The 14587-nt window shown below is 40.7% G+C and overlaps 1 protein-coding gene across 1 annotated transcript in view; it reads right to left on the bottom strand.

Annotated features, from left to right (window-relative positions):
• The window catches only part of LOC109484283 (inositol hexakisphosphate and diphosphoinositol-pentakisphosphate kinase 2-like), a 27848-nt gene extending 13261 nt beyond the window's left edge, over positions 1–14587 (bottom strand). Inside the window, 17 exon segments of the mRNA XM_019787541.1 lie at positions 296–411; positions 1191–1312; positions 1715–1837; positions 4382–4470; positions 5627–5668; positions 8227–8339; positions 8508–8583; positions 8812–8898; positions 9422–9523; positions 9933–10054; positions 10941–11116; positions 11519–11606; positions 12109–12263; positions 12701–12877; positions 13387–13600; positions 14024–14330; positions 14583–14587. Of these exon segments, the coding sequence (XP_019643100.1) occupies positions 296–411; positions 1191–1312; positions 1715–1837; positions 4382–4470; positions 5627–5668; positions 8227–8339; positions 8508–8583; positions 8812–8898; positions 9422–9523; positions 9933–10054; positions 10941–11116; positions 11519–11606; positions 12109–12263; positions 12701–12877; positions 13387–13600; positions 14024–14330; positions 14583–14587 (2114 nt within the window).

Here is a 14587-nt window from a genome sequence, read left to right as displayed (position 1 = left end):
AGGAAAAAAAAAATGTTTCTTCCGCTTCTTCTCCAAACAAATAAAGTCAATGACCTGGACCAGACAATCTGTCACCATGGTAACTAGCACTGTAGCAGACAGTCTGTGGTGTTGGGTTACATTTTGTAGCAGGACAGAGCTAGAGTGACTGCTGACCATATATCATAATTCATGTATGAATATGTTTCAGAGGAACAATAAACAGAGCAGTAATTTGTTAGGCTAGACCAATTGTGAAGGTAAACATTTTATTGTGCATTTTTAGATTCAATCTTCATCTAATAAAACATCTGACCTGCACTGGTGATAGTTGATGAACTCGCTGTCATTGTCCAGCAGCCCGTTCATGTTGGCACTCTTCACCATCTGTACAAGGATCGGAGTCAACTCTCCCTCCAGGGCCAGCAGACCCTGGGGACAAGAACACACTGTAAACACTGGGAACAAGAACAAGTTATAGAGAGCCTTTGAATACTGGGAACAAGACAAAGCTATACAATATAGTCACACTTCAAAACACTGGTAACACAGTCACAACTGCTACAAAGTAAATAAGACGTGCCTGAATTGTTAGAAATGTCTGGTACATATGGGACAAGTGAGTCAAACTTCAAAAGAATCAAATTGACGAGGCCTTGTTATATTCAGAACCATGCCTTATCCAGACCCATGCGCAGGAACATTTTTGGATATCCCACTTGTATCCAGAACCGTGCCTAGGGCAAATGATTTAATCAATGTTGAACTTCTTGGATATGCAGAGACTATCCAGAACCGTGCCTGATCCTAACCCTAACCCATTTAGGCATAGAACTGGAAAGGCACGGTTCTGTATACAATAGGTCTTAGACCCTGATGGTCTGAAGGGAAGTCTGTGTTAGTGGTGCCATAAATGGGAAGATGGGGAGACCAGTTGAGTACCATGGACCTCGATGTAGCCTCAGCCTAGCAAAGGGCACAAGACAGAATTGGCTGGAAGACAAATTGGTGAGGTGCTACGCTCCCTGGAGCATGCGGCATTGAGTGAGTGAGAGTATGTCACAAACCTTGGCAAAAGCAGCAGCAGTCATCTGTCTAAAGAGACTCTGATCGAAATGTCTTGCATTAGAGATGCAAATTCTAACAAATGCCAATTCTAACAGTCTCTAACAGTCTCACAGCTTTACACTAACATACATGTTGGTACAAACCTTGGCAAAAGCAGCAGCAGTCATCTGCACCCGTCCCTCGTCTGAGGCATAGATCTTGAGGTCATGTCTGTAGGTGCTGTGCAGACGCAGGAGACCGCACCCAGGGAAACCTGCATAGTCACCTGGGAACAGAAGCTAACAGATCAGCACAGTGGACCCAACATCCTTCTTGCACATAAGGATATGGTTACAAAAAATGACCAGAATAGAGGGAAGATACAAACTTAGTCATGCATTTTCACCTGTGACATGCTGAAACAGATTTGATTTGTGTATTCATAGCATTTGCTGTGCCCAAAAACCACAGGACAGAGGCAAATGGTGGGCTGCCAACAAGCCCCAGCATCATTGTGCAAGCATGTCTAACCCTCGGGAACAACAGATGATAAACTGGATAGAGATTCTATACTAACATTATAAGGGGGTGTCACCTGCGATCGACCTAGCACATTAACATGTCAGTCCTACTTTTGATCAATACCTTAGCACAATTAAAATTACATCTAGTATCCATCTATCCTCACCCTGTCCTCCGGGGTACATGCACCTGAAGGCCCTGCCCAGCTCCTCAGCCTGGACCCTTCCCGCTGGGGTCAGCTCTCCTCCCCACTTCAGGATCAGCAGGATGGACGGCTCCGTGGAGGGTTCTGGAAGGGACAGGAAACATTTTGGTCAATCTGGAAGTCTCGTGTTGTTGTATCCAGAACCATGATTTCTCCAGACTGCTCTGGATAATTCATGTGTATCCAGAACGGTGCTCAATCCAGAACTATGCTCAGGCATGGTTCTGGAGAGTTCATGTGTATCCAGAATTGCGACTTATCCAGAACTGTGCTTTATCCAGAGCCGTGCTCAAGCAAGGTTCTGTACAGTCCATGTGTATTCAGAACCATGATTTTTCCAAACAATGCTCAGGCACAATTCTGGATAGTTCCATTTGTATCCAGAACCGTGCTTAATCGAAAACTAATATGCTCAGGTATGGTTCTGGAGAGTTCGTGTGTATCCAGAATTGCGATTTATCCAGAACTGTGCTTTATCCAGAGCCATGCTCAGGCACAGTTCTGGATAGCCCACACATATCCTGAACCATGCTTTATCCTGAACTACTAAAGTATGCTCAGGAACGGCTCTGGAGAGTTTGTGTGTATCCAGAACTGTGATTTATCCAGAACCATGCTTAGGCACAGTTCTGGATTGTCCAGGCATATCCAGAACCATGCCTGGGGCAAAACTAGGTTCTTGGATACACTGGGACTATCCAGAACCCTAACACATTCAGGCACAGAACTAGATTGGCACGGTTCTGGATATGATACCATGTCTCTAAACTGTTCCTCCAGCAGAATTACCAGAAAGAGGAACTGGTATAGCCTAACACAGCATTTATACACTGCAAATAAGGTAGGGTGCATACAGTCATCTACAGCTTAAAAGGTACACAGATGTGTTTGAAGGATAGAATGGGGGTCTGAGGGTAAAATTAGATCTTAATTCTTATTCGAACCCCACATCACAGAAATCATCCAATTTAAAATGAAGGCATGGATAAGCTGGGTTAGTGGAAAAATCACCTGTGGAGAGAAAATGAAATGAAAAGCAAAATTAAGAAGACTACAAACTACTGTGTTTACACCAAGGTAAAACTGCTGCTTTTCCAATTGTAAGCTACATGTATGCCGTAAAATATGAAAAAGTTACGTCGGTGAAAGTTAGACATCCAGGTAATACAATACGCCAAAAACAGTTGCTCAAGCAACTAAATATGATTTTGGAAAAGGAAAATGAAAAACAGTTACAGGTTGTAATTTATTTCTTTCAGGACACCAATGTAGCTACTTGGCTACCAGTTCTTTATTAGTTAAAGGGTTAAACAGCAAGGAGAAGGCTTGAATTAGATGGTGGCAGTAGCAGCCCTTGGTTAAAACTTGCCAAAGCAGCAGCGTAGCATTAACACAGCAAGGTCAAAGAGACAAGGTCTGACCTAACGCTCCCTGCTTCTCTGCCTCCTGACCTGTATGTAAACATACATGTGAGACCATGTTAGGGGACAACCCGTGCACTTACATGTAGGCCTAGGAAAAAAATGTTGTGTTTCCTGTTTCAGTCCTGAAAAAATTAGGGTTGGTAGGTTGGGATTATCTTATTTATTATTTTTTCTTTTTTAATTAGACTGTGGCAATCTCTAGTGATTCAACTTATACAGCACAGGTTAACTTAGTAGAACGTGAATGAGGACACTTATTTTTTTTTATGTCAATGTTGAAAAATGATTGTACAACATTTCATCACTCAGGTGTCAGATCATGGAGCTAGAAAAGGCTGATCAGCTCAAAAATTATGTCCCTTGCAGGGGTCCACACACAAAAAAAGTCTAGGGTCGGCAGTTTTTTGTAGGGTCAGTCAGGAAACATAATTTTTTTTCGTAGGCCTTACTGTCAACATACATGTGAGGCCATGTTAGGGGACAACCTGTGCTCTTACTGTAACATACATGCATGTGAGAACATGTATGTGTGTACTGTACGGTGCGCTGCATAATGGTGTTGTTAGACTGGGCAAGCTGCTAGTTACATTGGCAGGTTGTCACAATAAAAAAATCACTGTATACATTCAAAAAGTACGTATAACAGTGACTAACTAGACATGAATTCGTTGACCAAACATCCAACGAAAAGCAAGAAAAATCTGGTTTCCCCACAAAGCAGACTACGTTCTGTCAAAGTGCTGTGCCCTCAGGAAGGTAGCTGATACACCACCAAAAGCTACATTGTAGCAGGTAAGGCCACGCCAATTTAATTTCTTGGTTAACGGATTCGCCCGCTTCATTTTTTTGCAAATAAAAATAAAAGTTCATAATCAACTGCAAAATGGTCATATTTTGCCCTGAATGGTCCTTTCATCCTAGTTGTTACAGTTATTCCATCTTTCAATGCAATGGTATCATTAAACGTTCAAAATTCAGTGTTTAAATTTTGGGCCAGCCTGGTGTGTTGACTTCATGGCTCCTATCGTACCATTTTGGGCCATAATAGGATGACAAGGCCTGTTTTTATTTTTTTTCGCCCGCCCGCTCCATTATTTTTGTAGAAAAATCTGTTAACCAAGAAATCAAATTGGTGTGGCCTAAGAATAACTTTGTTGTATCCGAGACCCCCCCAAAAACACAATAACTCCACCACCAGACTTACCACCATCCTCACTACTGGACTGTTTCTTGAACCCCTGTGGCTGGTACTTTAGCTGGACCTTACGGTTGATACCAGAGAAGTGTCCGTACCTACACAACACAGTATATAACAGTCAAAGTTTATGTGCAACAAAGAATGCTTACCTTCAAGTATCTGCTGGCCAGAGATATATGTACAGTTAAAGACTGGAGGAACGAATGGATGCGTTGGTGAATGTTAGACATTCACCAACGCTGACATTTAACATACGCCAAATTACAGTTATTAAAGCAACTGGATATGATTTTGGAAACAGTCAGACATTTCAGGTAGCATCCACTACCTTTCGTCAGTGACAATGGAGAGTTGTTAACACTGGAGACTTGACAACTCTCCAGAGTCAATGACAAAAGGATGCTACCTAAAACGTCTGATTGTTTCCAAAATCATCCAGTTGCTTGAGTAACTGCTTTTTGGCGAATGAACTGGATGTTTTAGACTCACTACATGTAGAAGTTCTAGTGTCTCTCATGTTGTTTGTTTGGTTTTTGTTTCTGTGTTAAGTTTTTTCTGTTTATTGTAGTTACCTTTGTGTAAGAAGGCTTTGTTTTTGGTGTGTCTATGTAATGTGTTTGCTCATGTTTTCATAGTTGTCACGTACTTGTAGATGTATCTCTGGCCAGTTTCTTTCCCTTTAGTGGCTGCTACAAGTGTTTCTTGGGTTAAGAACATCACCCAACATCCATCATTTAGGGACAGAGGAATAAATAACAGCTTTGAAAGTTTGAGAAAAATCATTAGAGTTTGAAACTTTTTTATAAAACAGTTGTGCATCTTGAGGGCTCATAGCAGTCACTTCTGGGGGCAATGTGACACACAAAATACACTTTTAATTAGCATTCACGCAAACACTTTCTATGTTGCACTATTTCACTATTCCACAGGCCAAACGCTATTTGCTCCCTTCCGAAAGGAGGGTTTCTTTACAAAAATAAGCATGATGCAGGCACAACCAGCAACACAATGAATCAGGTGCATACAGTCAACCAACTCCGGTTCATTCAAATCTACTAGTTTTGATCAATGCAACTTCAAACATACATACAGCAAAGTCAGGCGCAGAAAGGTTCAAGGCAAGAGGTGGAAACTTCAACTTGTCTCATCACAACCAAATTCAAACGACTACCGGTAGAAAGACAATGAAGCACTTTTCTGGCGGCATGACTCTATATACCAGAAACAGAACGATCAGCAATACGACAGTACCTAATGAGAAACCGTTCGACTGTTTTGGGGTACCTGCGCCTGCTTAACAAGAGGGATACAAGACAGTCGTGAAAGAGTCAGTTATTCCAGGTTTGTAGTAACAACGATCTTCTGTAGTTTTTCTTAGTTTTCAGCAAATTTGGGAGCCAAAAAAGACCGGAAGCAACAAATTGTTGACTTCTTTCTTTCCTTGTTTCTGTAGTTTCGTGTTATCTGATTCTGAAACAGGTAGTTTTACTCAGGCATACGTCATGGCCAAACAAGAATACAATATACATCTTAGTGCACACACTCCAAGTATGTTCACTTAAATGTATTCTTTCCAGCCCTGTTTCAGTGTTTTTTGACAGGCCTGTTTCATTGTCTTTTTACAGGCCTGTTTCAGTGTTTTTTTACAGGCCTGTTTCAGTGTTTTTTTGCAGGCCTGTTTCAGTGTTTTTTCTGACAGGCCAACAAAAACAGGCTATTTTAGGTCTGCCCCTGAGGCATCGCCAAAAATTCTAGGATTTTGATGTAATTTTTGTTCATCATTAATCAGTTTTTGCTCATCGTTAACCAGTTTTTTGTTCGTCATTAACCAGTTTTTGCTCATCGTTTAATAGTTTTGTTCATCGTTAATTGTACAAACCTTAGAACTGCACAAGAGAAATGCAGATGAGATAGACGACAGTGAGTGAGACTAAGGTTTGCCATGCAGAAAGGTGTTGAAAGTTTGGAACGTTGGGAGGCAAACCTGGCTTGTTCCGGGAATAATACTGAATTCATCATTTTCTCTGACGGGCCCCTTCCAGAGTAAAAAACAAGGGAAACAAGGACAGAAAGCCAAGAAGACTGTTATAAGTGAAAAGCCAAGAAAAGGGAAGGTTGAGAGGACACAGGGTGATGCCGACAAGGCAGACAAGACTTGGAAGTTTGGGGACAAGAAAGGTTGGGAATTTAAATTACAGTTCATCTATGACGGTTATTGGCATTACAAACTTTAAAATCTAATATGTATACATACGAGGACTGATCAAAAAATCTAATATGTATACACTGGAGGACTGATCAAAAGCTTGTTGAACAGGTTTTTGTAACATTGTAGGTAAAAAAAAAATGTCTGTGTTCAAAAGATCTTTACCGACAAAAGACAGCTTTACAGCATCCAATATCAAAACTTCACAAATAAAAAAAATTTAATTCAAAATTTGTAAGACCCTGATGTACTCAACAAAACACCGTCTTTAGACGAAAAACTGGAGTGAAAAGATGTTATGAATAATGACTGTACCAATAAAGAATGTAGCCTGAAAGAATGACAAATTTTGTGCTGTGACCCTTCTGCCTGCTCTTGGCTTCAATTCAAAATGTTTTTATGAGTCTCTGAATCACTCAAACAATGTAAAAGTAACATCTGCCTATTTTTCTGTGAAAAAAAAAAATCAAGTTGTCTGTATCCCTCTGCGAAAAAACAGCAGATTTAAGCAACAACATAGCATAAGAGATGGATGCAGGATGAAACTCAGGCTGCAATTTTGGTAAACATTGCCAGAGGGCACTATTTTGCATGTTTTTGGTTTGCTCCCCACAAGCTGGTTGTCCACTACCCTCTACCAGGCTTCGGGAGGCGGCTGGAAAGAGTAGACATCGGCCAAATAGAGAGATAACATGCTGAAGGAGCTGGTCTGCTCGGGAGCAGCAAACTGTACTCTAGAGCAGACCAACTCCCTTGGCTATTTTCTCTCCATTTGGCCGATTTCTACTCTTTCCAGCCGCCTCCCGAAGCCTGGTAGAGGCTAGTTAGCTGGTTGTCCACTATGACCACACCTTGCTGCCGCGGCATACTTGTTATCACTGAGGAAGTAACTAGAGGATGTAGAGACAGACATGAGATAGTCACACCACAGAACGCACTAACAGAGGATTAATGGTACATAAAGCACAGGGAACTCTCCAGCTTTTTATCCGTTAGGCTTTTAATCCATTACATTTTGTAAAACTGCATTTATATCACCCTTGATTTTATAACTGGAATTTGATGCAAAATGTTTGACTTTGAGTATGATTTAAAATACATCAAAACACATAAAAGATGGAAAATGTGCTCTTTATGTATGAAGTTCGTTAAGCAAAAAAATTATTAGTCGAATTTCTTGTTGAATTTCATGTCAGTTGTACAGCAAATCCTGGCCACACTAGGATTGCGTAACTACTACAAATAAGTAAAATTTAAAAAGCTCTTATGGTCATTGCCCATACCTGGAGAAATCCCTGCATATGAATGAAACACGATAGTAAGAAAGGTAAAGATTCTTCAACTTAAATCTTGAGAAAAGAAAGGTACATGTAAAGTGGATATGTACAACATGTAGCGAGGCTGAAATGAATTATTGCAAAGAAATCATAACATCAACATATAGGCAGGCAACTTTTAAATGAATAAGCTGTTGACTATATAAATTATCCACATCCTTTATTATCAATTAAAATATTTTCACATCAGAAAGTTTTAACATTAGCTTCCTCAGGAAATGAATAATTTTGTGATTTTTTAAACTGCAACTTCCTCCAACCAAAGCATCTTCAAAATCAGGCTGATTTACTTCAGCATAAATACTTACATTTCTAGTACACTCTTCAGTTGTTCAAGTTTGGACTTCTTTTCCTCGATTTCTGGGTCAGATGTTGAGTTTTCTATCTCATGTAGCAAATAGCGAGCCACATCCAGAATTTCCTGGAGAAAAAAGTGAACAATAATCAATTTAAACAATGCAGCTACATACCTAGTAATAGTGTTTTGCTTAATTCTATAAGTAAGCTAATTATGATATTGAAAGAAAACTCTGAATATCAACATACTTAAGTCTTCATTCTTTGCAGAAAACAAGGATAAATTCCCCACCTGTAGCTGTTGGGGACGCTTCAGCTTGAGTTTTCCCTTTTTAAAACCTCCATACTTCCGAAAGACTTCGAAAAATCTGCAAGGAAGCAAGAAATTTAACATAAATCATTCCCTGGATGTCTCGCCTTTCCGAGGTGTCCACTAGTGTTTTATTTTGTACAGCAGATGTTAAAATCAAGACCTGTGCCTGAGTTATTTTACAGATACAAGTTTGAGGTACATTTGTAAATAGCCCTACAGATTCTGAAGAAAAGTACATGTACAATGTATAAAAGAAGTAAGAGCTCTTGAACTGCTCACGTACTTTGGATGTCTGACTTCCATCTTCATCTTCTGTTTTGGCGTGCGATCTCCATGTCGTATCACCCCGATCACACACCGCAGCTCCATCCTGTAATATCAGGTCACTCGTCAATAATCAACACTTAATAGTTATTGATAAAGAATCAAAGAAAAAACAGTAGAGAAAGAACAAAATCTTCATTCAAAACATTGATAAATAGTGTGCTCAAAATTTCTTTTCCTATGCGCAAAGCGATATGCCTATGCCTGTGAGGTGTAGCAAACAATGAATTCCCTAAGGAAAGGCTAGGTGCAATTTTTTTAATATTTCAAAAGACGCTGTAATACTATGACTTTGTGGGAAATGCTGAAAATCAGAGAGTCCATGAGGTGTGGGGTCGTGTGGCATAACGGCAGAGTGCTCGATTCAGAACCAAGAGGTCCCAGGTACGATTCCTGATCTTGTGCCCTTGGGAAAGGCACTTTACATGACTTCCCTCCCCTCAAATGAGTAATGTCCTGTCCTGTATTCGTTTCTATGTGCCTGACACAACACCAGCAACAGCTGCCTGTGTCCCACGTGTATTGTATTGTTACAATTTCAATAAACCAAATCAAATCAGGCTACTTACATGGTTCCACTGGTGGTTGGTACAATGGGGATATCCTCCTCCTCCAGGGGTACAGACCAGGGGATGGACAGTCTCGGGGCCAGCGCTTTCATTATCATGTTCCTGACAGGGAGATTAAGCAAAGAATTAAGAAAGGTTATGAGAATTATAAAGAGGTTAGAAAAAGACATTTAAATTAAAGATAGGCTAAGAAAAAAAATAAGTACTCAATGTAAATGTAATATTAACAGTAATAACACAAATTTTCTAGCCTGGTTACCAAACCTATTGTAGCTTCTGAGTCCTACATCCTCTCTCTATTTGTGGAGAGGATGTAGGACTTGGGAGCTAAAATAGGTTTGGTAACCAGGCTATCAATTTTCAACATATATACATTGTATAGCAATATTCAGATTAAAGAAAGCAAATAGAGCTCTAGAAAGATAGCTTCCCTTGAATGCAGTCTTACTAATTTCCTTTCAATGAAAAACAAATCTTTGGAAAAAAGGTGTTGATATAAAATTTTTCTCACCCTAAAATCTTGGCACAGTCGTCGTAGTACTTCATGGAATTCTTCACGAAGCTGAATCCGTTCACATCGCACACGTAAGACTTCCCGTTGGCTCGTAACAGGTCAAACCCACACACAGTTTGCTGTAAGAGAGAGAATAGTTTATTCACACACCCTTGTCATTAAAAACAGCATTTCATCATAAGGATAGCATGTTCAGCACTAAGGACAGATGCCATTACACTAGAAATAGCATCTTTAGCATTTTCACACACGTAAGACTTCCCGTTGGCTCGTAACCCACAGGTCAATCCCACACACTGTTTGCTGTAGGTAAGACAAGAGTTTGAGGAACATGAAGACAAGTCAATTACAAACTGCATTAAATCTGATCAAGGACATGTCTATTTTGATTTGTTCGTTCTCAGATGTTCCAAGAATAATGCTACACTGAAATATTACCATGAAAACAGAGTCTCAGTATGAAGATAGCGTGTTCAGCACTAGGGACAGCACCCAATACAATAGAGACAGTATTCTATGCATAAGGATAGCATTTCAGCACTAGGGACAACACCTATTCCACTAGAAATAGTATCCTATGCATGAGGACAGCATTTCAGCACTAGGGATAACAGCCATTAAACTAGAAATAGCATCTTTAGCATTTTCAGCACCAGTGACAGCACCCATCCAGTACACTAAAAACAGCATCTTTAGCATAACATCAGAAAAGCATGGTCAGCACTAGAAGAAGCACTTATGCATGAGGATAGCATGTTCAGCACTAAGGACAGTGCCCTTAGCATAGCAGAAACACACTCAGGCAAGCCAAAAACAACCACTTCACTCAAAAATGGAGGATAGCATGTTCAGAACTAGGGACAGCAGCCTTTGCACTAGAAATAGTATCTTTGTTATGTGGATAGCATGTTCAGCACTAAGGACAGCACCCTTAGCATAGCAGAAAGACACACAGGCAAGCCAAAAACAATGACTGCACACTCAAAATTGGAGCAGAGAACTCACCTGGAAGGCGAGACAGACTTTCTTTGCGATGAGTTTTTCCCGGTTGTTCAGGATGACGGGGTAGCGAACCTCCTTCCCTTCGCTGTCACGCTCGACTTTCCCGTCCAGTGCCGGTGACTTCCGCGCCTCGGCGTGGGCGTACTCTGGTCCTACAGTGTAGACCTTGACATCCGTACCTTGAATAATGTATAGAGGGTCCATTATTACCTTCGCTGAGAAGATTATGTTTTCAGTAGTGTTTGTATGTGTGTATGTGATTTAGCACGATAACTCAAGAAGCTTTGGATGGATTGTCATGAAACTTGGTAGGTGGGTAGGTCTTGATGAGACCTAGAAATGATTAGATTTTGGGGCCCCTGGTGGCTTTCCTGTGTACTGCAGCAGAACTTCCAGTTTTGATATCTCATGATCTAGGCATGCCTGGGTCATGAATTTTAGATGGTAGATAGCTCTTGTGCTCGGGAAAAAGTCACGTGAGTTTAGGTCCCCTACCTCCCCAGCATATTTGTCATTTATGATGTATTTTTGCCGTATACATGTATATGTGCAAATAAACAAATTAATTTAAAAATCCGTACCGTCTGTTGGCATGAACTCTTCGTAGATGTATGAGCCGGTCTTTCTCACACAACTCTCGGGGGAGTAGACACTGCTTCTGTTGCCAATCTGTAATCAACAAAACAGTTTAATCTTACTAAACTGGTAAAATGTGGCACATTAACCTTCTCCCTGATGCTTTACCCTAGAGAAAAATACAAATTTGGTGCCAAACAGCTACCTTAGCATGCTGAAGGTTAATTCACAGACAACAGAATTGCCACAACCTTTTGGAAGAGCCTTTTGTACATGTTATTTACCTTTACCGAAGGAAAACATTGTTTTTGCTCAGTTTCTTCCTCTTCTTCCGTTCCAAAGAAATAAGGTCAATGACCTGAAGCAGATGTTTGTCACCATGGTAACTAGTGTTGGGTTACATCATGATGCAATTTTATAGCAGGAGCGATTTAGACTCCTGTCTGACCATATGTGTTTGAGTAAGAATTAACAGAGCAGACCATATGCAAAGGTAAACATTATACATTTGCTTTGGAAATGTTACCTTTCTAGTGTTTCAAATATGTTTTAAAACATGTGACAATAAATAATAAACAAACAAACAAAAAACAACCTTTCTGAAGAGCCTCTGGCTGCCCCCTCCTGCAGAAGTGGGGTAGTAGATGTAGACGTTGTGGTCCTCAGCACTGACTGGTTTCTCTACAAATGGCTTCTGGAAAACCACATTGTCTACTTCTACCTGGTCCTCCCCTTCCACTAGTGTCGACTCTGGGGAAAAATTAATACATGTATATAGAAACATTAGTGTGTTGCTGAACTGTTGTACTTGTAGCTTTCAAGAGTAGAAGTCACATCTAATATTCCAACAGTACAAATGTACTTGCAAAGTTTTCTCTTTACTGTTACTATCAAAAGATAACACATTTTAGCAGCTTCATCCATGCTCTTGTAGTAGCTTTTCCCCAAGTCTTAATATATGGCTCAAAATACCCACTAACAACATACAATTTGTCCAGCAATAAGAATACAAGCCCATTATCATGAAATGGAAATAATGTATGTAATTTGAGCCCTGTAATAGAGAAATGCATTGAAAATAGCATATCCAGCACAAGGGACAGCATCCAAATCACTGGGGACAACCTTCTATGCGTGAGGATAATTTTGTTCCTAGTGCTGAACATGCTATCTTCATGCTCTGCTACCTTCCGTGCTGCCCATGTCCCTGTTGTAAACGGCATATCTGGGTAGCTCAATGCCCTGTTCCTGTAGGATTCTGTACACCTCTCGTCGGTCCTGTATCAGGTACTGCATGTCCAGGTTGTTCACCAGGTAGGGTTTTCTCAGCCGGGTGTACTTAACCGCCTTGTCTAGTGGGAAGCCTGTAAGTAGAGCAAATATTGTAGTATCTGGCTATATTAAAACTAATGTTACTACTTAACCTTTGGACATCTAGCTAACCCCTGTCTTTCCTTCATATGATAGAATTTTGCTCCTCATGACAGACAAAAATAATTTTGCCCTATCTGTCATCTTTGATGGACAAAAATCAGCATGTAAAGATATGGAAAGAGATGTCATTAAACTAAACTTAGTGTTACCAGCAAAGTTTGTTCCTCAAACTGGCTACAACAGTGCTTTAAAACATTGATTAAAGCTACATGTATCTAGTGCAAAGATGACCTTAACAAACTGGCTGCAAGTTCCACTCTATGTTGTTTAAAGTGATGATACCCCTACGGTACTTGGAGGCTGCGAATTCCACTGTATTCTCACTGATACAGTCACACAGGGGCCACTCTTCCCTTAGTCTTACCTTTTCTGAGCTGGTATTAGGTACTTAGTACTTGGCTTTACACCACATACAGATGATACAGAACTGTAATCTTACCTTTGGAATAAAAAGAGATGATACAGTCACACAGAGGCCACTCTTCCACAGGCTTGTTGAGGATGACGGTCTCCTCGAACACCAGAACCTTCAGGAACTTGAACTTCTCCAGCCGAGCACAGATCTCCTTCATAGGTTTGGACTGGGCCTTCTTAGCCATGGAGCAGATCCCCACGATAATGGGACGGTCTGGCTCATAGTCAGACTCCTGGGACTGGGCAGATAACAACAAAGTGGTTGGGATGAAGAGCTTGAACTACAAAGGACGCTCCTCAGGGCTTGACATACATGTAGCTGGTGTGTTATGCCGAAGGGCGGTTATACCGGCTATACAGATACAGATACATACACACTTGTAATTTGCAGAAAGACTTTCTAGACTGCTACTCGAAATACTGACAACGTGCAGCTTTTCTAGGTAACAGATTTCAAGCTAGGTATTATGAATCACAATTAAGCAAAATAAGAACATGTGTACTAAAAAGATCTTGTATCACATTCACAATTCAGCAAATCACAAATTTACATCCTGTTTGACTAAGACAGTGAGCTTATAAAAAAAAGTTATACATGTAATATCACCGATGTTTGAGTATAAAAGAAATAATAATTAGACATCATTTTTCCATACACTAACCTCGCTGTCTGACCGGCTGTATCTGGCGTCTGCCTCATCTGCATCATCATCATCTCCGATGAAAAACCCCGCCCGACTACCGTCGCTCTCATTCCCTGTACTCTCGTTCTCCTGCGAGGAGCCCTTCTCGCTGCAGGGTGTGGGCGCACCACTAGAGGGCACTGCTGTACATGCTGAAGGTCCAAAGAAGGCCATCTGAGGTCCGGACGGGGACATGGGCTGGGGTTGACCTGGGGTGGTGCTGCTGTGGTCTGGGCCATGGGGCGGCCCCGTGGGTTTACTGGCTGGGTTACCTATTGTGGAGGACCTGTAGAATGCGAGAAGTAATTCATTTTGTAACAAAATCGAGTTGAAGATTCTCACGATTGCAGCTTGGAATCTACATGTAGGTACAAAAATGTGTGTTAACTTTCCTCTTTTTTGTCTCACACACAAAGATTTTAGACCAAAAATTGCACAGAATTTCTCCTTCTCAGGCAGTTTGATAGAAGTGTTTTTCTTTCAACTGAAATTGGATTTCTTTAATTTAATTTTCTTTTGCAGCAACTTGCTACAACACAACAT

This window comes from Branchiostoma belcheri, unplaced genomic scaffold (assembly GCF_001625305.1).
Source record: "Branchiostoma belcheri isolate BF01 breed outbred unplaced genomic scaffold, Haploidv18h27 scaffold7, whole genome shotgun sequence".
Classification (NCBI taxonomy): domain Eukaryota; kingdom Metazoa; phylum Chordata; class Leptocardii; order Amphioxiformes; family Branchiostomatidae; genus Branchiostoma; species Branchiostoma belcheri.
Note: the sequence above shows the minus strand (reverse complement) of the source record. Positions and strands in the feature narration are given on the sequence as shown.